At 41.5% G+C, this 25,065-nt stretch overlaps 1 protein-coding gene across 4 annotated transcripts in view; it reads right to left on the bottom strand.

Annotated features, from left to right (window-relative positions):
* Positions 1–25,065, bottom strand: part of slc36a4 (solute carrier family 36 (proton/amino acid symporter), member 4) — a 104,415-nt gene that overhangs the window by 54,864 nt on the left and 24,486 nt on the right. For all 4 annotated transcript variants that reach the window (XM_031897338.1, XM_031897337.1, XM_002940146.5 and 1 more), the window contains exons 9-11: positions 23,936–24,034; positions 15,338–15,507; positions 1,639–1,808 (exon numbers count right to left, since the gene is read on the bottom strand). In XM_031897338.1, the coding sequence (XP_031753198.1) occupies positions 1,639–1,808; positions 15,338–15,507; positions 23,936–24,034 (439 nt within the window). The remainder of the gene's footprint in view (positions 1–1,638; positions 1,809–15,337; positions 15,508–23,935; positions 24,035–25,065) is intronic.

The following is a 25,065-nucleotide window of genomic DNA, read 5'->3' as shown; positions in this document are numbered from 1 at the left end:
ACTGTATCTTGTATTTATCTGTATTTATTGTTATACTTTGTATTTATCTATTATTATCTTAATAACCCCCTTTGTGTATTAATGTATTCTACTGTACAGCGCTGCGTACATAAGTGGCGATTTATAAATAAAACTATACATACATACATATTCATACAAAGTGCAATCATTTCAGCAGCCGTTTCCAGTATAGACCCCTAGCAACCACTACCATTGTGGTATAAAAGACACACTGGGGCTCATTTATTAACACCGGACAAATTTGCAGTAACACATAGCAACCAATCAGTGATTGCCTTTTTTTCAGCCAGCTGCATGTAGAACAATGAACGCAACAATTTGATTGGTTGCCATAGGTTACTGCCCATGGGCAAATTTGCCCAGTGTTGAAAAATGACCCCCACTATCTTTTAACCATTTGTGTGCTGGAACATAAAAGATCCTCTCTGTAGCCTTTGGCACTGATCATTATTATCTGAAAGAATTCTAAAGGTGGCCTTACACAGGCAGATTTAAGCTGCCGATTTGAGTCCTTCAGACCGCTCCTTGTAATCCAATCTTTTGGCCTGAGGGCCAATCGACCAGATTACTCCAATATCACCCACCTTTTATGGCCTTTTATGGCCATCTTAACTTGCTCCCATTGACAAATATGCTTCTAAAAATCCCATAGGAATAAATAGCCAGTGGGTGAATTTTAATATGGTGAGCTCTAACCTTACATTTTTATAAATCTGCCCCTAAATATTATTATTATTATTATACATGTGTCAAATAACATCAAATTATTTTATCAAACTGGAATGTTATTTCATAGGCTAGGAAATACAGTAAGAAACATTACACACAAAAACAGATCAGTAACAGATCATAAATAAATAAAGAAGAATCATTCCAACGCAGACAGTGCACTTGGATTATTCTTAGGGGAGTGTAGCCTCATCCCAAAAATGTACTCTAAACCACTAAAGAGTTGTAAGACTTTAAAACAATTTCCGACTGATTTACGACAGATATTTACGACAGATATTTACGACAGATATTTACGACAGATATTTACGACAGATATTTACGACAGATATTTACGACAGATATTTACGACAGATATTTACGCAGGGCCGGAACTAGGGGTAGAAAGAAGAGACAGCTGCCTAGGGCGCCAACGATTGGGGGGTGCCAGGCAGGAGCCTCTCCCCTAGTCCACACTCCTTTGTAATTGCCCCTGCCTCTTGTCATTACTTGGTGGGGCAATGACCCATCACATCACACCCCCACCGGAACTGCACATGCACGCCAAAGCACACTCGAGGTGGGGGGGAAGTGCAGTTGCCTAGGGCGCCCGGTCGGCTCGGCCCGCCCCTGGATTTACGACTCCACTTTCTTAGGGTGAAGACACATGGAGCTACTTAGTAGCAGCTACTTGTCACGGCAACTAAATGCCAGAAAATCCCCTGCCATAGACAATACTGAGAATTGCCTCTGCTAAAACACACAGAGAAGATTATCCAGTAAATAATCAGCATTGTCTATTTTAGTAGCTGCTACTAGTAGCCCCATGTGTCTTCGCCCTTAACTGTGCATGCTGATTACCTGAAAGTGAAAGGATGGAAAGGCCAACTATGCAGCAAAGTTACTCACAGGTAAGGCAGACGAGGAAGAATCTCATAGTGAATTCGCACAGGAGCTTCCTGGTTTTTTGCACTCTGGATGTGACGGCAGGTAGGATGATTTCTGCTGGAACGTAGTACTGAATTGCATAAGTAACATAAATCCCAAACGAGTACAGAATTTTTACCACCTGGTACAACCTGAAAAAAAAGAGAATACAAAAATGAATGATCATATTTGCAGCCTTTAATTTTAAACCCCCAGTATAACATACCTCCCTGCGTGCAGATTCATTTTGTTTCTCTATTACAAGTAGCTGAACTGCAGCTCTCTTACCAATTCCCTTGTCTAGAGTGAAGCCCCGCCCCTGTTTGCTTTCTAAGCACTCCTCCTCTCTCTTCCTATGAAGACCTCAAAGAGGTACCTACTGAGCATGCTCACTGCCTCTGCTCCGATTGAAATCAATCAGGCCTGCGCAGTAGGTACCTCTTTGAGTTCCTCAGAGAGAGACGGATTGCTGAATTGCTCAGGATTGCTGTATCATGTGAAATCCTGGCAGGGGAGGAGGGACTAAAACACTGATGTTACAAATTGTAACAACTTCTCCCCAGCTAACAGACAGCATGCAGGAACTACATAACCCACAATGCATTGCACTGGGATGTTCCTTTCCTTATTGACATCACATGTGCAGCAGGGAATTGTGGGATTGGGAGGAGGCAGGCTGAGGACAGGCGACTACTGTTACATTTATTTGAGTCACAAAGTAGTCCATAAAAGTCCACAATGTAATCCATTCAACCCAGCACAAATCCTATAATACAGTATGACATCTTCATTCTGCCTTTTGAAAAGATTAAAAACTTCCTGCCTTGGAGGACTCATTTGAAACAAGCCTTTCAGCGTGTTTTTCTTTCATACGGATACACCGACAAAAGGAGACTCATCCTGACCCTGTCAATCACTGCGTAAAACAGGATTTGCTGGAGGCAGCCATGTTAGCCGAGTTACTTATATTTCAGTCCAATTTTCATCGAGTTTTATCTGCAGCCTTGGCGACTATTTGCACGAATCTCAAGCATCTGCTTTTTGCTCTTCTCTTACTCTGAGTGAGAAACATGATGAATAAAACATCTATGGCCCACAAGCAATGGAGTCAATATCAAAGCTTTCAGTGTGGCGTGAAGCAGCTGACGATCTCTTTAAAGAGTTCTGCTTCACAATCAATAGATTCAGATGGCCAGAAACGTGCAGATGGTGCCCTCGGATTTGAACTGCGCCGGGGGATCTATCAGCTCAAGTTGGGTCATCACTTCATTCCTTATAAAAAAAACTCTTAACGTATTCTGACAGCAATCTTTGTACACTGTAAAGGGGCAGTAAACCTCCATTGTTTATCATGAGTTTAATGAACAGGGTTTGTACTGAACATACTAGTGATGTGCAGGCCGGCCCCATACCCTGTGGGACCCGCGGGCTGAGCTCTTCCGCTCGCCCTCCCCACCCACAATCTTATACTGCCGGCAGCTCTCTTCTGGCTTCTTTATTTATAGCCGCGTGCCCCGAAGCCCTGCCCTTTTTGTGCCGTCATTGCGGGGCGGGAATGGGTCTATAAATAAAGGAAGGAAGCCGGGTTGGGTTCGGGTTGGGGTTGGGAGCAGGCAGGTTAGAGAAAATCTCAACCCGCACATCACTAGAACATACGTATTGTTCATAGTTTTAATCATGAAAAAAACAGTTTTGCTACCCATAGGGTTAATACGTCCCTACGGCTTTAAGCCCTACTAGTTCCTTCTTTGTCCTGTTGCTGCAAGCAAAGGAGTGGATCCTCCTCTTTGGCTGCATCTGATGACCCAGGTGGAAGTTCCACTGAGCCTGGGATCAACAGATCCCAGGCTCATAGACAAGATGACAAGATGTATAAGCAGCCCTATTCATTGCACTCATGTTGAACAAGGGGTGTACTGTCCCTTTAAAACAGTGGTTAATGCTTAACTTTATCTACAATAAATAGACTTAGGGGGATATGTAATAAAAGGCACTAAGTTTTCCCAGGTGCAGTAACCCATAGCTACCAATCAGTTGGAAAAATTTACTGGTCACCTGTTTATAAGCCAACATCTTATTGGTTGGTATGGCCTACTGTTACTGGGTAAACTTAGTGCCTTTTATTACATATGATGTTTAGGGCTACCTGCAATGTTTAGCAGGGTTTAGAAAGATTTAAGTGATGCTGACAGCCCGTCTCTCAAAAATAGTGTTGTTGGTAGTATGTCAGGCACGCAAAGATCGGATCTCAGGATTGGTCGGGAACAATGTAAATCTTTTGCGGTCAATTCCTGCCTGAACTCTAGAACCCATTGCCATAAAAAACCTAAGGGGTTGCTACCTAATGATGCTTTGCCAGGCCTTTTGCCTTGTCTTCAGCTGCTGCTTGTTTGTTAACCTTTCTGCCTTCAGGAGTGAGGGGGGCATATAGTTTATCAGATAAGGAGCTTCCATTGTTACAAGGGAAACAGACTAATTTTCACCTTAGCTCTAACTGTCCTTTAGCTAATGTTAGCTGTAGAGGAAGAAGTAGTAATCTCCGCTGCATGCTGGCTAATGCGCGTAGCTTGTCGGGAAAAATAGGGGAGCTGCAGGCTATTGCATGTATTGAAAATTATGACTTAATTGGTATCACTGAGACCTGGTGGGATGAAAAATGCGACTGGGCAGTGAATTTAAATGGGTATACGCTTTTTAGGAGGGACAGAGGGATTAAAAAGGGTGGAGGGGTTTGTCTTTATGTAAAGTCAGATTTAAAGCCATGTAATAAAGACATTACCAATGAAAACGTTGAATCTCTTTGGGTAGAAATTTCAGTAGGGCTGAAGGTCACAAAGAAAATGATCATTGGTGTATGCTATAAACCACCCCGTATAGATGAGGGGGATGAGGCCCAGCTATTGTTGCAAATGGAGGAGGCTTCAAAATTGGGTCAAGTTGTTATTATGGGGGACTTTAATTATCCGGACATTGACTGGAGTAATGGGGTGGCTAAGTCAGAAAAAGCTAGTAGGTTTGTAAATATGCTAAATGACAACTTTTTATTTCAGGTGGTTCAAGAACCTACTCGGAATGAGTCTATTTTGGACCTGGTAATATCTAATAATACTGAACTTATCTCTAACATTTGTGTGGGTGAGCATTTGGGGAACAGTGATCACAACATGGTCTCCTTTGAGATAATGCTACAGAGACAGCTCTATAAGGGAGTAACTAAAACGCTCAATTTTAGACGTGCAGACTTTGCCAGTTTAAGGGCATCTCTGCAATGTGTCAACTGGGAAAGGCTTTTCATGGGGTTAGACACAGAAGGAAAATTGAACATCTTTAAAACATTGCTTTGCAGGTATACACAACAGTATATTCCCCTTGTATGCAAGGAGAGGCATCGCAAAGCAAAACCCTTATGGCTGAATAAGAGAGTTAAGGTCGAGGTTGGTAATAAAAAACGTGCTTTTAAAGCATTCAAGTTAGCTGGGACAGCGGAAACTTTCATCAGGTACAAGGAAGCAAATAAAGCATGCAAAATAGCTATCAGGCAAGCTAAACTAGAGATGGAAAGGGATATTGCAGCTAGGAGTAAAAAGAATCCAAAATTATTTTTTAATTATGTGAATAGTAAAAAAATGAAGCAAGAAGGGGTGGGAACTTTATTATCACGGGGGGGTACGTTGGTTGATGAGAACGGGGAAAAGCTGAAATTTTGAACTCTTATTTTTCATCTGTCTATACATCTGAGGAGCCAGATAATGAAGGCTTCCCTTTTAATATACCCAGTGCTAGTAATTTAGCTACTGGCGCATGGGTCACTCAGGAGGAAATTCAAAAGAGACTTGAACATGTAAAGGTAAACAAAGGTCCAGGACCGGATGGGATTCATCCCAGGGTATTAAATGAGCTGAGCGCTGTGATTGCCAAGCCTCTTCACATAATTTTTCAGGATTCGTTGAGGTTTGGCATGGTGCCGAGAGACTGGCGGATTGCTAATGTGGTGCCGTTATTTAAAAAGGGATCTCGTTCTCAGCCTGAAAACTATAGGCCTGTTAGTCTGACATCAGTAGTAGGAAAGCTTCTGGAAGGGGTAATAAGGGATAGGATAGTTGAATACATTGCAGTTCACAATACTATTAGTTTGTGCCAGCATGGTTTTATGCGTAACAGATCTTGCCAGACTAATTTAGTTGCCTTTTATGAGGAGGTGAGCAGGAACCTTGATGCTGGAATGGCAGTTGATGTCATCTACTTAGATTTTGCTAAAGCGTTTGATACAGTACCTCACAGAAGGTTAATGATCAAATTGAGGAATATTGGCCTAGAACATAATATTTGTAATTGGATAGAAAACTGGCTGAAGGATAGAGTACAAAGAGTGGTGGTAAATGGAACATTTTCTAATTGGGCCAGTGTGGTTAGTGGAGTACCGCAGGGGTCAGTCCTTGGTCCTTTGCTTTTTAACTTGTTTATTAATGACCTGGAGGTGGGCATAGAGAGTACTGTTTCTATTTTTGCTGATGACACTAAATTGTGCAAAACTATAGGTTCCATGCAGGATGCTGCCGCTTTGCAGAGCGATTTGACAAAATTGGAAAACTGGGCAGCAAACTGGAAAATGAGGTTCAATGTTGACAAGTGCAAAGTTATGCACTTTGGTAGGAATAATATAAACGCAAACTATCTACTGAATGGTAGTGTGTTGGGGGCATCCTTAATGGAGAAGGATCTAGGGGTTTTTGTAGATCACAAGTTGTCTAATTCCAGGCAGTGTCATTCTGTGGCTACTACAGCAAATAAAGTGCTGTCTTGTATAAAAAAGGGCATTGACTCAAGGGATGAGGACATATTTTTGCCGCTTTATAGGTCCCTGGTAAGGCCTCACCTTGAGTATGGGGGGCAGTTTTGGGCTCCAGTCCTTAAGAGGGATATTAATGAGCTGGAGAGAGTGCAGAGACGTGCAACTAAACTGGTAAAGGGGATGGAAGATTTAAGCTATGAGGTTAGACTGTCGAGGTTGGGGTTGTTTTCTCTGGAAAAGAGGCGCTTGCGAGGGGACATGATTACTCTGTACAAGTACATTAGAGGGGATTATAGGCAGTTGGGGGATGTTCTTTTTTCCCATAAAAACAATCAGCGCACCAGAGGTCACCCCTATAGATTAGAGGAACAGAGCTTCCATTTGAAGCAGCGTAGGTGGTTTTTCACGGTGAGGGCAGTGAGGCTGTGGAATGCCCTTCCTAGTGATGTGGTAATGGCAGACTCTGTTAATGCCTTTAAGAGGGGCCTGGATGAGTTTTTGAACAAGCAGAATATCCAAGGCTATTGTGATACTAATATCTACAGTTAGTATTACTGGTTGTATATATATAGTTTATGTATGTGAGTGTATAGATTGGTTAGTATAGGTTGTGTGCTGGGTTTACTCGGATGGGTTGAACTTGATGGACAATGGTCTTTTTTCAACCCTATGTAACTATGTAACTATGTAACTATGTAACTATGTAACTATGTAACTATGTCTCCAACAAGGTAAATGCAAGTTCAGTTGGGTTGAATACAGGCGACGGACTTGGCCATGGCATAACATTCAAATTCTTTGCATGTGGGTTGCTTTCGCAGTATGATTTGGGCCCCTGTCCCTCTGTACCGTGAAGCACAATCCTATCAGTTTTTCAGCATTTGGCTAAATCATAAGCCGTTTGTTCCCTTCTCTGTACTCTTCTATCATCATTCTGGTTCATGTGGATCTTCATTTCATCTGTCCAAAGAATACTGTTCCAGAACTGGACATCATTTCTTCTAGCAAAGTCTAACCTGGCCTCCCTAATCTTGGGGCTGAGCAGTGTTTTACACCTTTTTGTAAACCCTCTGTATTTCAGGAAGTCTTCTCTTGAGTGTTAACTTTGTAAATACAGGTATCGGACCCCTTATCCGGAAACCCATTATCCAGAAAATTTCAAATTACAGAAAGGTCATCTCCCATAGACTCCATTTTAATCAAATAATTCACATTTTTAAAAAGTATATCCTTTTTCTCTGTAGTAATAAAACAGTACCTTGTACTTGATCACAACTAAGATATAATTACCCCTTATTGGGGGCAGAACAGCCCTATTGGGTTTATTTAATGGTTAAATGATTCCCTTTTCTCTGTAATAATAAACAGTACCTGTACTTGATCCCAACTAAGATATAATTACCCCTTATTGGGGGCAGAACAGCCCTATTGGGTTTATTTCATGGTTAAATGATTCCCTTTTCTCTGTAATAATAAACAGTACCTGTACTTGATCCCAACTAAGATATAATTACCCCTTATTGGGGACAGAACAGCCCTATTGGGTTTATTTAATGGTTAAATGATTCCCTTTTCTCTGTAATAATAAAACAGTACCTGTACTTGATCCCAACTAAGATATAATTACCCCTTATTGGGGGCAGAACAGCCCTATTGGGTTTACTGTTTAAATAATTCTTTCAGTAGACTTAAGGTAGGCGATCCAAATAACAGAAAGATCCCTTATCCGGAAATCCCCAGGTCCCGAGCATTCTGGATAACAGACCCCATACCTGTAATACTCCATACCTTAAGTCTACTAAATATTATTGTAAACATTAACATGAGTTAAACCCAATAGTATTACTGTGCCAATAAGGATTTATTATATCTTAGCTGTTTTATTATTACAGAGAAAATGAAACAATTTTGAAAAATTTTAATTAGTTGATTAAAATGTGAGATGGCCCTTCCGGTAATTTGTAGCTTTCTGGATAACGGGTTTCCAGATAAAGGATCCCTTACCTGTATTTCTATTGGAAAGTGTGCCCAGCAGCCACATAATGAAACTGTTACACGTCAGTATAATTTCTTCCACCCCCTCCAGCTATCAGACTGAAAATATAAAAAATTTGCCCGCTTCCAACATAAGAAGCATTCAGAGTACGAGAGCAGAAACAGCTTTTATCTCCATCCTTTGTCCAGAAGAGCTGTAATAATGCTGTTAGGTATGCTTGGGTGAAAGAGAAGAAAGTGCGCGGAAGTGCTAAATGGGGCAGTTAATTGTGAAAGTAGAGAAGAAAATGGCAATGCGTGCAACAGCAGGGGCTCCTAATATTCAGCCAAAAAGTACATTTCTGTTGGAATTATCTGTAGCTCACAGTCAAGGGCACCAGGAAACATTCGAAGGAAGTTCTTAACTGAAATGGGGCTGAACAAAAAGCTAAAATTATTTAAATACAGCAAATAATTAAAAACTGAAACCAATTGCAGACTGTCTGAGAACAGCACTCTCTATATTCTATACAATAGCACTCTCTATATTCTATACAATAGCACTCTCTATATTCTATACAATAGCACTCTCTATATTCTATACAATAGCACTCTCTATATTCTATACAATAGCACTCTCTATATTCTATACAATAGCACTCTCTATATTCTATACAATAGCACTCTCTATATTCTATACCAGTGCTGTCCAACTTCTGTGGCACCGAGGGCCGGAATTTTTCCGGCCTCCGTGGTGGAGGGCCGATAATGGAAGTTAGTTTTCACCACTCCCCTTTTTAAAACCACACCCACTTGAAACCACACCCATGTTATCGCATGGCCATAGCCATATTAATGGTGGTAGTACAGCAAAAACTTGCCATACTCTGCCTTCTCTACCCTGCCTGTATGTGCCATACTCTGTCTGCCCTATGCTGCCTGTGTGTGCCATACTCTGCCTTCCCTACCCTGCCTGTGTGTGCCATACTCTGCCTTCCCTACCCTGCCTGTGTTTGCCATACTCTGCCTTCCCTACCCTGCCTGTGTGTATGGCACACACAGGCAGCATAGGGCAGGCAGAGTGTGGCATACACAGGCAGCCTACAGTGACACAATGCTGCTACTGCTCCTACAGTCTGCACAATAACTATATATTAAAAAACTTTTTAATTGCAGTACCACCTCAGTATATGTTCTTTTTATAGTGTGCAGGGTTTATTTGTGGGTTTCTACTGCTATCTGAGGTGTGAACAGGGGAACAATGTGGGTGATTACAGCCTGAGCCTGAGGTGTGAACACTGCAGGGGTAGAACAATGTAGGGATTAAAAGGTGTGAACAACACAGGGGATTACATTTTTAAACAATACAGGGGGGTTTACAGCCTGAATCTGAGGTGTTAACCATGCAGGGGGGCAGTACTGATACAATTTAAAGCTTACACAAAGGTAAGTTATCAAAGCAGCCAGACAGGTGGGGGGCCACACAGAGGGGGGTCGAGGGCCGCATGCGGCCCGCGGGCCGCCAGTTGGACAGCACTGTTCTATACAATAGCACTCTCTATATTCTATACAATAGCACTCTCTATATTCTATACAATAGCACTCTCTATATTCTATACCAGTGCTGTCCAACTTCTGCGGTGCCGAGGGCCGGAATTTCTCTAGCATTCATAGTGGAGGGCCGCTAATGGAAGCCAGTTTTGACCACTCCCCTTTTGAAACCACACCCACTTCAAACCACACCTATTTTATCACAATGGTGGTAGCACAGCAAAATCCCAAATGCTTGGTCCTTACTGTGGGGATATCAACCATCATTCATATGTGAAAGAATTATGTCATATTAAGATATACCCTTAAATTCCATATGCCTCCTCCTCCCCTGTGTATAGCACAGCAACCCCCAGTACATAATTACACACCTTAGGGACCATTTACTGACTATTTCCAACTGCTAACAAACTCCCACAACAAACCCCTGCCAGGTTCACCTCCCACAAGCAGCATAGGGCAAGCAGAGTATGGCACACACAGGCAGCACTCTGCCTGTCCTATGCTGTCTGTGTGTGCCATACTCTGCCTGCCCTACCCTGCCTGTGTGTGCCATACTCTGCCTGCCCTACCCTACCTGTGTGTACCATACCCTCCCTGCCCTATGCTGCCTGTGTGCCATACTCTGCCTACCCTATGTTCCCTGTGTGTGCCATACACACAGGTAGCATAGTCCAGGCAGTACCTGCATAGGTACCTACAGTACCTATGTCTGAGGTGTGAACAGGTAAACAATGGGGGTGATTACAGCCTGAGCCTGACGTGTGAACACTGCAGGGGGGTGAACAATGCAGGTATTAAAAGGTGTGAACAACACAGGGGATTACATGATTAAACAATACAGGGGGATTACAGCCTGAATCTGAGGTGAGAACCATGCAGGGGGCCAGTTAATCTCAGTACTGATACCATTTAAAGCTTACACAAAGGTAAGCCATCAAAGCAGCCAGACAGGTGGGGGGCCACACAGAGGGGGGTCCCGCGGGCTGCCAGTTGGACAGCACTGTTCTATACAATAGCACTCTCTATATTCTATACAATAGCACTCTCTATATTCTATACAATAGCACTCTCTATATTCTATACAATAGCACTCTCTATATTCTATACAATACTACTCTCTATATTCTATATAACAGCCCTCTCTATATTCTATATAATACTTTCTATATTCTATATAATACTCTCTATATTCTATATAATACTCTCTATATTCTATATCAGTGCTGTCCAACTTCTACGGTGCCGAGGGCCGGAATTTTTCTAGCATACATGGTGGAGGGCCGCTAATGGAAGCCAATTTTGACCACTCCCCTTTTGAAACCACACCCACTTCAAACCACACCTATTTTATCACAATGGTGGTAGCACAGCAAAATCCCAAATGCTTGGTCCTTACTGTGGGGATATCAACCATCATTCATATGTGAAAGAATTATGTCATATTAAGATACAGTGGTGTGAAAAACTATTTGCCCCCTTCCTGATTTCTTATTCTTTTGCATGTTTGTCACACAAAATGTTTCTGATCATCAAACACATTTAACTATTAGTCAAAGATAACACAAGTAAACACAAAATGCAGTTTTTAAATGAGGGTTTTTATTATTAAGGGAGAAAAAAAATCCAAACCTACATGGCCCTGTGTGAAAAAGTAATTGCCCCCTGAACCTAATAACTGGTTGGGCCACCCTTAGCAGCAATAACTGCAATCAAGCGTTTGCGATAACTTGCAACAAGTCTTTTACAGCGCTCTGGAGGAATTTTGGCCCACTCATCTTTGCAGAATTGTTGTAATTCAGCTTTATTTGAGGGTTTTCTAGCATGAACCGCCTTTTTAAGGTCATGCCACAACATCTCAATAGGATTCAGGTCAGGATTTTGACTAGGCCACTCCAAAGTCTTCATTTTGTTTTTCTTCAGCCATTCAGAGGTGGATTTGCTGGTGTGTTTTGGGTCATTGTCCTGCTGCAGCACCCAAGATCGCTTCAGCTTGAGTTGACGAACAGATGGCCGGACATTCTCCTTCAGGATTTTTTGGTAGACAGTAGAATTCATGGTTCCATCTATCACAGCAAGCCTTCCAGGTCCTGAAGCAGCAAAACAACCCCAGACCATCACACTACCACCACCATATTTTACTGTTGGTATGATGTTCTTTTTCTGAAATGCTGTGTTACTTTTACGCCAGATGTAACGGGACACGCACCTTCCAAAAAGTTCAACTTTTGTCTCGTCGGTCCACAAGATATTTTCCCAAAAGTCTTGGCAATCATTGAGATGTTTTTTAGCAAAATTGAGACGAGCCATAATGTTCTTTTTGCTTAAAAGTGGTTTGCGCCTTGGAAATCTGCCATGCAGGCCGATTTTGCCCAGTCTCTTTCTTATGGTGGAGTCGTGAACACTGACCTTAATTGAGGCAAGTGAAGCTTTAGAAATGGCTTTATAACCTTTACCAGACTGATAGATCTCAATTACTTTTGTTCTCATTTGTTCCTGAATTTCTTTGGATCTTGGCATGATGTCTAGCTTTTGAGGTGCTTTTGGTCTACTTCTCTGTGTCAGGTAGCTCCTATTTAAGTGATTTCTTGATTGAAACAGGTGTGGCAGTAATCAGGCCTGGGGGTGACTACAGAAATTGATATTTAAATTGAAAATTGAAATTGATAAACCACAGTTAAGTTATTTTTTAACAAGGGGGGCAATCACTTTTTCACACAGGGCCATGTAGATTTGGAGTTTTTTTTCTCACTTAATAACGTAAACCTTCATTTAAAAACTGCATTTTGTGTTCAATTATGTTATCTTTGACTAATAGTTAACGGTTTTTGATGAGCAGAAACATTTAAGTGTGACAAACATGCAAAAGAATAAGAAATCAGGAAGGGGGCAAATAGTTTTTCACACCACTGTATACCCTTAAATTCCATATGCCTCCTCCTCCCCTGTGGATAGCAGAGCAACCCCCAGTACATAATTACACACCTTAGGGACCATTTAATGGCTATTTCCAACTGCTAACAAACTCCCACAACAAACCCCTGCCAGGTTCACCTCCCACAAGCAGCATATGGCAAGCAGAGTATGGCACACACAGGCAGCACTCTGCCTGTCCTATGCTGTCTGTGTGTGCCATACTCTGCCTTCCCTTCCCTGCCTGTGTGTGCCATACTCTGCCTTCCCTATGCTGCCTCTGTGTGCCATACTCTGCCTGCCCTACCCTGCCTGTGTGCGCCATACTCTGCCTGCCCTACCCTTCCTGTGTGTGCCATACCCTCCCTGACGTATGCTGCCTGTGTGTGCCATACTCTACCTGCCCTATGCTGGCTGTATGTGCCATACTCTGCCTACAGTACCTATGTCTGAGGTGTGAAGAAGTGAACAATGGGAGTGATTACAGTCTGAGCCTGAGGTGTGAACACTGCAGGGGGTGAACAATGCAGGTATTAAAAGGTGTGAAAAACACAGGGGATTACATTTTTAAACAATACAGAGGGATTACAGCCTGAATCTGAGGTGAGAACCATGCAGGGGGCCAGTTAATCTCAGTACTGATACCATTTAATGCTTACTCAAAGGTAAGCCATCAAAGCAGCCAGACAGGTGGGGGTCGCGGGCCGCATGCGGCCCGCGGGCCGCCAGTTGGACAGCACTGTTCTATATAATAGCACTCTCTATATTCTATATAACAGCCCTCTCTATTCTATATAATACTTTCTATATTCTATATAATACTCTTTATATAATACTCTATATATTCTATATAATAGCCCTCTCTATATTATATATAATACTCTCTATATTCTATATAATACTCTCTATATTCTATATAATAGCCCTCTCTGTATTATATATAACACTCTCTATATTATATATAATAGCACTCTTGATATTAAGCATTCAAAGGAATGTTTGCGAATCCGCCAGTAAACTGTTATACTGATAATACTTCATTCAAATCCCAGTGGGTCAAGTGTTTCGTGTTCATTTAATGAAATCATATCAGCTTTATACAGCTTCTAAACTCCTTCTGTCCCCAAACAAAGCATCACAGCAATAATGCCAATCAAATCTACTTAATCTGAACCAAATACTAACATTGTTTTAAGACTAAAGGAATACTTTGAATAAATTATATTTTTTTATCCAACATACATATTGGTGGGGGGGGACATTTACTACTGCATTTCTTTTTTTGTTCATCACCATTCCAGTTTAGAAACTTCCTTCAAATGTTTCCTGGTGCCCTTGACACTGAGCTACAGATAATTCCTACAGAAATGTACATTTTGGTTGAATATGAGGAGCTCTTGCAGTTGAATGCGTTACCTTCTCCTCACTACTTTCACAATTAACTGCCCCACTGAGAAAGAAAATACAGTGAAACTTCAATTTTACACACCCCTCATTTTACACAGTTGTTGTGTGGTCCCATTATTATATAATCCTTAATACATTTCCCCATGGGGGTCCACCAAACATCCGTGTAAATTAAGGGAAAACTAAAAATCAGGGTATGTAAAATTGAGGTTTTATTGTATTTTCTCTCATTTATGATGAGTGAAAGTGATTTATAGCAGGAATGAGATATTTTGCACAGTCCTGTGCTTAAAGGAACAGTAACGCCAAAAATGAAAGTGTATTAAAGTATTTAAATTTAATGTACTGTTGCCCTGCACAGGTATAGTTATGTATTTGCTAAAGTAACAGTAATATAGCCAATATAAATAAGCTGCTGTGTAGCCCCGGGGGCAGCCATTCAACCTGGAAAAAAGGAGAAAAGGCACAGGTTACATAGCAGATAACAGATAAGCTCTGTAGAATACAATAGTGTTTTATCTGTTATCTGCTATGTGCATGTGCCTTTTCTCCTTTTTTCCAGGTTGAATGGCTGCCCCCATGGCTACACAGCAGCTTTGTTTATATAAACTATAGTAGTCTTTCTGAGGCAAACACACCAGTTGTAGCAATGCAGGGCAACAGTACATAATATCGTAATTATTTTTATACACTTTCATTTTTTGGTGTTACTGTTCCTTTAAGGGCAAATGCACCAAATACCTGGTGCCCTCTTACCTTCCAATTTGTGCCTGTATGTTACCCAACCACTTAGACTGTAAGCACTACGGGGCAGGGACCTCCTTCCTACTGTATCTTGGCACTTACTCCCTGTGTATTTATACTTATTTATTGTATTTATTATAACACTTGTCCTCCCTGTGTGTAATTCTGTACATTGTAAGATTGTACAGCGCTGCGTACCCTTGTGGCACTTTATAAATAAAGTTATACATACATACATACATACAAGCAGCAGCCCGTCCACTCAACCTACAGAGAATGTTTGGCACACAAAGAACTTACCATGAATCTTGCGGAAGGTTGAGTGTTATGCTGCCCTTGATTTGATCTCCAAAGCAAAAGTAGCCCAGGGTAGCTAGAGAGATGTACAGAGCGGTCACTATCGCCATGCCAATGTTTAGAGCTTTGGAGAAGTCTTTTTTGTCCCTCATACGATTCTCTAGAGGAAGCACCTGCAATGGAAGGAAAAAGTACCCACAATTACTGCTGTGCGGATCTACAATGCACACATATACTGAATAAGCTGGATATATGAAGTAGATTTTCCCTGCCAGCACCAACCACACACATAGTAGGGGTTATTTATCATGACACACTTGTATGAAGGGTACACCCCTTACTACTTAGCACTTACATATCAGCCAATAAATTGACAAAGTTCTGTCTTTTACTCCCACACTATATCCTGATAAGTTCAAGCTGCATTATTTACACCTAAGGTCTTGCCGCACAATGCACAGCAATGGAAGGCGCAACGTAGCCCTTCTATGGGGTCTGTACCTTGTGCATTTGAGTGACATATGACAACATGTCACCTACCCCTCATGAATACAGTGCTGGAGACATGGGAGCTGCTGCATTCAAGGGAGAGGTGCAGGTCCTTGCACTCCAGACCTACTGCTGTGGGTGCTATCAAAAAAAAAGAATAAGAAAACAAGAATAATCCTTTTCCCTCTGGATAATAGGCTTCCAGGCAATAGATTCCTTACCTGTGTAATGTCCAGAAGCAGGGGAAGTAAAAATATTTCTGATTAAAGGAAACTATACCCCAAACAATGTAGGTTTCTGTTAAAATGTATTGCATAAAGCTGCTCATATGTAAAACCCTGCTTCATCTATATATAAATAAACCATTTTCATAAAAATATACTTTTTAAATAGTATGTGCTATTGGGTAATCCTAAATAGAAAACTGCCATTTTACGTACTAAGGGCCGCCCCCCTGGGATCATAGGATTCACAGTGCACACAAACAAGCCAAGGCACACATACATGCTAGGCCCCATTAGCCAATGAATGGGCAGAGTTCTGCCTTTTGCTCCCACACTACTAGAAACAAGGTCCTTCTATCCATGCCGAAAGCTTAATAAAAAGTTGTGAAGCTTTTCTTGATGTTTGATAACAAAAGTAGAATATATTGTATCTTGTAATTTGGATAAATAAACTAAATGTTGATAGCTATGCAATATTCAGTTCAAAAGTGTCTTATCCAAGCAGGCTCAGTGTCCATACGGAAAACAATCTGTGCTCCATTTCCATGAAGTCCCCTGAGTTTTACCTAATTAAGTCTCTAACATATCTCTTCATTCATGCGCTGAATAGTTACTGGTATGCCCAAGGCATTCTTGGAATTTCCAGAGCTATACACTTATTAGAAAGCTTAGTTCATTCATCCACAACTCAACATTAAAGGGGTTCCATCGTGCGTGAGAGATACCTATACAGCTATCGTTTGTCTGTAGCGCCTTCCAGCTCTATATACTGCACCCTTATGGCCTAATGTATTTCCCAGCATGTTCCCCAATGTAGGTTACGTGATCCAGACACATAATAAAGTACTTAACTACTATAATGTGTTCAGAATAGGATCTAATTGTTGGCAGAAGGATGACATGTGGATGGAGTAGGAATAAACCTTTCGCTCCTATCTATATCCATATCTAAATGTTGTGCCATATGCATTATGTGCACCATTATTTGCTCCATCTGCAGCTTTCTTTCATTCATAAAAATGTCTGGCACATTGTTAAGGAACAGTAAAGGTAACCATAGACTGAAAGGTCTGCTCATATGGCGAGGTCCCCAAACAAGCAGAGCAGTCTTAGTTGATCCAGGGACTGGTCCCATTGCCATCTTGGAGTCAGGAAGGAATTTTTTCCCCTCTGCAGCAAATTAGAGAGATGGGGGTTTTGCCTTCCTCTGGATCAACTAGCAGTTAGGCAGGTTATATACACTAGGGTGTTAGGGTTGAACATGATGGATGGATGTCTTTTTTCAACCTAACTTACTATGATACTATGTTCTCCCGATATGCCCCACCCAAGGTGGGTGATATGGGGCTAATGCAATCATTTGGCCATAGGGCCTCCAGTAGAACAAATGTTGTGTTACCATTAAACAATCCTTGGGAATATTACTTGGTTGCATTCTGTTACTGTTTCATGTCGGGTAATATGTATAAATTATATGTTACCTTGTACTGGTGGAACTAAAGTGGGAGGCAGTAATAAGGATACGGCCTACACATCCTATTAAAATGTAAGGCAGCCTCTCCAGAACACATAATTATAGTTTGCAGACACAAGATAAAGTTATGTTACCATGACTTTGTACTGAAAACCACAAATCATAGAAATTCAGAAAACATTTCTGGGATTTGGAGAACGGAGATGAATATTAGCAAATGTCATAAATAATTACATTGTCTAAATATTGATGTTTCGCTAGAAGGAAAGAGTCTAATTAATTCTGCAGCTTTTTGACAAACATTAACAAATAAATTCCCATGTCTTCTGCTCATTGGAGAAAGAGGCAGCGGCACGAAGCGTTACGATGGTTACAAAATGAGGTGCAAGTGTTCCTATAGAGGCTTTTAACTACTTGCACATAGGTATTTACCTAGGGTTCTATTGCCCCCCACAACCACTGCGCACTAGGCCCGTGTTTGTTCTACCTGCCATTAGTTTCAGCCCAGGTGTTGCGCCAACACACTGAACTCACTTGCACTTAGTCAGTCATATGTTAATGTCATCATTAAAGGGGTGGTTCAACTTTAAGTTAACGTTTAGTATATTATAGAATGGCCAATTCTTTTCAACTGATCTTCATTATTTATTCTGTACAGTTTTATAATTATTTGGTTTCCTTTACAGACTTTTTTTTAGCTTTCAGATGGGGGTCACCGACCCCGGCAGCCAAAAACCTTTTGCCCTGCGAGACAACAATTTACTGTTATTGTTAATTTTTCTTACTTACCTTTCTAGTCTAGCCCTCTCCTATTTATCTTCAAGTCTCTCATTCAATCCAATGCCTGGCGGCTAATAGAATCTGGACCCTAGCAACCAGATAGCTGCTAAAATTCCAAACAGGAGAGGCCCTAAAAAAAAGCTAAATAATTCAAAAACCACAAATAATATGGATAGGGAAGCAGTGCCACACTGAATTCTGCATCGTGTCCCTATACCCCAGCTCTGGGTGCAGGCAAGTGTAGGTGCCGGCGCTCCCCCTCCCATTAAGGCTGCAAAGAGGATGTGCAGTATACAACGGGGGTGGGATTACACAAAAGTTTAGCAGCTTCTGACTGGGGTGGGGGGCCCTCAGGCAGCAGCCCTGGTGGACCACAGACACTCCAGTCTGACACGGTCTACCTTATACATATCCCATTTAAGTGAATCAGAAGCAGCTTTTGCTGGGAAAAGGGGCAGTTTGAGGTCTTCAGGACTGGGGGGTGCAGGGCCCACTGGAGCTACCGCCCCAGGGGCCCTGCAGGTGCCCTCACCGGCCGCATCCCCTGCACCCCCTAAATCCCACCCCCCCACAGGGGCTCCTGCTGAGCCATCCTTACACCCCCCGCAGGGGCCCTGCTGAGCCTCTCTAACCCCCCACCCGACGTCCTCCCCTGAGCGGGTAGAACTTTAACACGTCAGGGGAGGAACAGTTGGCCGGGCGGAGGGCCAGCAAGGGTCAGGTCTGTGCCGCCGGGGCCCACCAAGTTTTTTCCCAGTGTTCCGGCTGCCCTGTCCGACCATGGAGGTCTTCCATTCTCAGATTAGTCTTGTGGTTTGAGGTCCTTTCTCAGAGAAAGGAGCACACTATGCTGTCTGCAGTGGAGAAATTACCCTAGCCATGAAAATAACTGGTATAGCTGGAATAATGAAACTTTTTCATATTGTGACTGGCCCTTTAATATTTTAGAAAATGAAAATAGGATAGATTAGCCGCAGTCCTCTTTGTAAAGTAACTAAATGGGAAAAAGTTATTATGTGCATAGCATGCAGCCGAAATCCCGCAGTGCCTAATTGGCTGGAAAGCAGGTCAGAGAAAGGGGGTTACGATGATGTGCGGCAACAGATAAGTGGCTTTTAATAGCTAAAAATGTTGATGGTGGCTTACTTGCCTAATATGCAGAACTGGGAGCCCGCCGCTCATATCCACACTGCAGCTTTCCAATAACAAAGCAATATATCTTATTCTAACACATTGATTATAAGATTTAGCCATAGCAGGAATTTGAAAATGTACAGAGCATGTGGAAATACATAACACAAATTAGAAAAGATGCTTAAGGGTTTGTTCACCTTCGATTTATTAGTTGCTGTTTTTGAATTATTTAGCTTTATATATTAGCAACTATGTGGTTGCAAGGGTCCAATTTAACCTAGCAACAAGTCAGTGGTTTGAAAGAGAGACAGAAATATGTATAGATGAGGGCCTGAATAGAAAGACGTGTAATAAAAAGTTACCAATAAATCTGTAGCCTCACAAAGCCAATAGCTGGTTGGCTGCTAGGTTCAGTTACCCCACCCCCACCCCCACCCCCCCCTCCTATTTGAAAGCTGTAAAGATTCAGATTAGGAAGCCAAATTAAAAAATCAAAAATGAAGACCAACTGAAAAGTTGTTAAGAGCACGCCATTCTATAACATGCTTAAAGGAGAAGGAAAAGCTAAGTCACTTGGGGGTGCCAAAATGTTAGGGGCTATTTTCTCCTAATAGGGGCACCAGCCTGGGGTACGAGGTAAGCGATTCAAGTCACTTGGGGGTGCCTAACATTTTAGCACCCCCAAGTGACTTAGCCTTTCCTTCCCCTTTAAAGTTAACCTGTAGGTGATCTACCCTTTTAAGGTGCAGCCACCAATAAATAGCCCCATTCTTTTCAAAAAGAACCCCCACAAAGAGTTTCTCTTAGGAGAGCTGCAAGAGACTTGTTAAATATGCAGCCTATGCCCCCCACTACACAACAGGCAGGATATTTGTAGCATGGATTTAGTTGACCTTTAAAAGAAATTGAATAGAAAATAAAACACACTTGTAATAGTGGCCTTCCCAACTTTATTCATAGGTATGATTTTAAAAATCCCCCAAGCACTATTCGTACTTTCCAAAACTTAACCCATGCCCCCCTACTGTTGCTTCTGAAGATGTAAAATCAGGCTTGAGGCTGGGACAAGCACCTGATTGGTTGAAGCACCAACGGGCATACAGAGACCATTTTATCCAGTTTCAAGCTGGAGTATCCAATTGATTTGTTGGCCTTCTGTTTTGCATTGAGCTCTAGAAAGGGGATCTTAGCCAGTAAAATTCTCATTACTAAGGCAAGGAAGGCCATTAACAGGGGAAAGTGCCCAAAACTTTGCCCAACAACTAGTATTCAAGCATATCTGAAATTGGTAGAACCTCAAATACATGGAACCGTCTCTCAGAAAATGATTATACATCTGCCCGATATTTGGCATTGCTCGTTACACCTGCAGTATCATTACCGAGGAGCCTTCTCTACAAAGTAACAATTGCTTTACAGATCCCGGCTTCAGTCTATCTGCAGTAACAAGAGTCGCGTCCTGTTTGCATAAGCCAATGATGTGACAGTCGGTGTCATTAAATCAGAATTTAAATATTCCCTTTCACAAGGTTCCCAAGCGTTATATTGTCTGCAACCAACCCTTCTGCTTTCAAAGACAGGTTGGCCTGCAGGATTTATAGAACAATATCACTGCTTTAAAGGAGAAGGAAAGGTAAAAACTTAGTAAGCTTTATCAGAAAGGTCTATGTACTGTAAATACAGCCATAAGCACTCACAGAGTCCTCTATCAAAAGAAACAGTATTTCTTGTTTCTGTAATTCCTGTGCCAGAGTCTGCCCAGCTCTCTCCTGCTCCCCCCTCCCTCAAGAATGCTAAGAACTCCCCCCCCCTCAGAAATGTGTGATCTCAGCCAATCAGCAGGAAGCTTCCCCCTAGTCTTACAAACTGAGCATGAACACCGGTCTTGGTGCAGGAGTGTGGTATTATTGGAATTTTCTTTACAGAGCTCAGAAGTTTTTTTTTCCCTATGAGGCTTTGGATCATCTGAACAGAAGAAATATGGGGAGACTTAAGGGCACTATTGAGAGAACTGAAGTGACGCCTGCAGCTTGTGATTTCTGTAGATTGTAAGCTCTTTTGGGCAGGGCTCCCTTCCCCTCCTGTATCGGTTACTGATTGCTTTATATGTTACTCTGTATGTCCAATGTATGAAATGCAGTAATTCCTTGTAGAGTGTAAGCTCTTTTGGGCAGGGCTCCCTTCCCCTCCTGTATCGGTTACTGATTGCTTTATATGTTACTCTGTATGCCCAATGTATGAAATGCAGTAATTCCTTGTAGAGTGTAAGCTCTTTTGGGCAGGGCTCCCTTCCCCTCCTGTATCGGTTACTGATTGCTTTATATGTTACTCTGTATGTCCAATGTATGAAATGCAGTAATTCCTTGTAGAGTGTAAGCTCTTTTGGGCAGGGCTCCCTTCCCCTCCTGTATCGGTTACTGATTGCTTTATATGTTACTCTGTATGCCCAATGTATGAAATGCAGTAATTCCTTGTAGAGTGTAAGCTCTTTTGGGCAGGGCTCCCTTCCCCTCCTGTATCGGTTATTGATTGCTTTATACGTTACTCTGTATGCCCAATGTATGTAATGCAGTAATTCCTTGTAGAGTGTAAGCTCTTTTGGGCAGGGCTCCCTTCCCCTCCTGTATCGGTTACTGATTGCTTTATATGTTACTCTGTATGCCCAATGTATGAAATGCAGTAATTCCTTGTAGAGTGTAAGCTCTTTTGGGCAGGGCTCCCTTCCCCTCCTGTATCGGTTACTGATTGCTTTATATGTTACTCTGTATGCCCAATGTATGAAATGCAGTAATTCCTTGTAGAGTGTAAGCTCTTTTGGGCAGGGCTCCCTTCCCCTCCTGTATCGGTTACTGATTGCTTTATATGTTACTCTGTATGCCCAATGTATGAAATGCAGTAATTCCTTGTAGAGTGTAAGCTCTTTTGGGCAGGGCTCCCTTCCCCTCCTGTATCGGTTACTGATTGCTTTATATGTTACTCTGTATGTCCAATGTATGAAATGCAGTAATTCCTTGTAGAGTGTAAGCTCTTTTGGGCAGGGCTCCCTTCCCCTCCTGTATCGGTTATTGATTGCTTTATATGTTACTCTGTATGTCCAATGTATGTAGCCCACTTATTGTACAGCGCTGCGGGATATGTTGGCGCTTTATAAATAAATGTTAATAATAATAATAATTAACACTTTATTAGCCTTTCCTTCTCCTTTAAATCTTGAGTAGGCAAGTACTAATATATTAGGCAGTTGGAGCTTTAATCAAGTATTGCATCAGGTACCTTGGCTTAAAAACTCAACTTATAAATTAGTAAGGGGATATATATTTAAAAAAGCCTTGGAATGGTAGCCAGTAAAATATCATGCTCTTTGTAGAGCCCTTACTATTATATACTCTATACTACATGTATATGTACTATATGTACTCTGAGCAACATGTGATCATTAGAATCGTACTGGGACCCCCAACCTGCATCCTCAGGGGCCCCCCACCCCAGTGGCAAACTCCTACCTCCTTCCGTCAAACCTACCTCCAGCCTGTAATATCCACCCCTCCCTACCATACCTTTTACCTCCTTCTTGCGGCCGCAATCGGGGAATAGAGTGGGAAGCGGGTCCATGCTCTGCTGGGTGTACCACCGGCCCAGCCCAACCCTGATTAGAATCGTTTGACTTAATCGGACTTGATAACTATCACTGCCCACATCCCTCAGGAATTTGTTAGAGAGACTGGTCCGAGATGTCAAATCCCACTACATTCAAATCAATATCAGAATTGATGGAATGTAATTTCCTAGCCGATCAATCAGAATTAGATTGATTCGGAATGAGTAATTCGAAGTTAAATTTATTTCCATTGGTTTCGGTATTTGCATAATAAATCCCAGAATCATTCCAGATTGACTTGAAGTGATCAATTTATAGCAATCTTTTGTAAATCAGCAATACCTGAATGTGATTAGCTTTTCATACCCAGGGTCATAGACGTGACTATGTCAGTTGGTAGGTCCCAATGTGATTTAGCTAGGTCCAGCGAGGAGCTTCCTATTGATTAGAGAGTACACACACGCCATTTGCAGCCAGCCATGCAGTGGGGGTACAATGATACAAACCCCCTGCCCCCCATAACATCGCCACTCATGTCAATGGGAGTTTCGGAGTCACTTTTCCAGAAATTAGCAAATACCATTTCTGAAAACCAGCATTTAGCTTTCAACAGCCAATGTCTTTAGTGAAGTAATTATATAAATACCACCCAGCATGAACAATATATGAGTCAGAAAGCGAATACTTTAGGCTTTGTGCCAAATCATTGGAAGTATTCACTTTCTGGCTTGTATTCTATTTATGTTAGGTGATATGTATATAATTACTGATATAAATACAAAGGGGCTACACACAGCTGTGATTGGCAATGAAACACAGTGAGACAACAGCATTCATAGCCCCTAAACCTCTAAGCGATGACATCTGAAACCCGAGCAATATGAATTCTGCATCTCACTTACCACGCCTATTCCTTCAAACGCAAATATAGCTGTTCCAAAGAACAACGGATAGGTCTTCCAACTCGTTCCCAGCGGCAATGCACGAGGGTCTGATAAATTCTGAAAACATTTTTTTTAATTATTAATGTACATAAAATAATAATAAGGACTATTTCCCATATGTAATAAAAGACACTTGTTTTAGACTTAATTCTACTAGATACTGTATATCATGACCTGGATGAATGAGAATCTTCATAGACAAAAGACACTATGTTTGCACAGAGGTAATAAAAACCCATAGCAACCAATAAGATTTGCTTTTAAACAGGTGACCAGTAAATTCTACCAGCTGATTGGTTGCTATGGGTTACTGCTCCTGGGCAAACTTTGTGCCTTTTATTACATAACCCCCTATGTGTTTAGACAAAATGTAACTTCCTCCTATTTGTGAGACTGGTTTTATTTGCATAGTAAGATCAAATACATGGTGCAAATAATAAATGAATCCAAAAATATTTTGCACAAGTATTTATAACAATAATAAAACAGTACCTGTACTTGATCCCAACTAAGATATAAATTACCCCTTATTGGGGGCAGAACAATCCTATTGGGTTTATTTCAAGTTTATATGATTCCCTTTTCTCTGTAATAATAAAACAGTACCTGTACTTGATCCAACTAAGAAATAATTACCCCTTATTGGGGCAGAACAATCCTATTGGGTTTATTTAATGGTTAAATGATTCCCTTTTTTCTGTAATAATAAAACAGTACCTGTACTTGATCCCAACTAAGATATAATTACCCCTTATTGGGGGCAGAACAGCCCTATTGGGTTTATTTAATGGTTAAAGGATTCCCTTTTCTCTGTAATAATAAAACAGTACCTGTACTTGATCCCAACTAAGATATAATTACCACTTATTGGGGGCAGAACAGCCCTATTGGGTTTATTTAATGGTTAAAGGATTCCCTTTTCTCTGTAATAATAAAACAGTACCTGTACTTGATCCCAACTAAGATATAATTACCCCTTATTGGGGCAGAACAGCCCTATTGGGTTTATTTAATGGTTAAATGATTCCCTTTTCTCTGTAATAATAAAACAGTACCTGTACTTGATCCCAACTAAGATACAGTATAAT

The sequence above is a fragment of the Xenopus tropicalis genome, chromosome 2, assembly GCF_000004195.4.
Source record: "Xenopus tropicalis strain Nigerian chromosome 2, UCB_Xtro_10.0, whole genome shotgun sequence".
Taxonomy (NCBI): Eukaryota; Metazoa; Chordata; class Amphibia; order Anura; family Pipidae; genus Xenopus; species Xenopus tropicalis.
The sequence above is the reverse complement of the archived record's forward strand: the minus strand, read 5'-3'. Positions and strand labels throughout refer to the sequence as shown.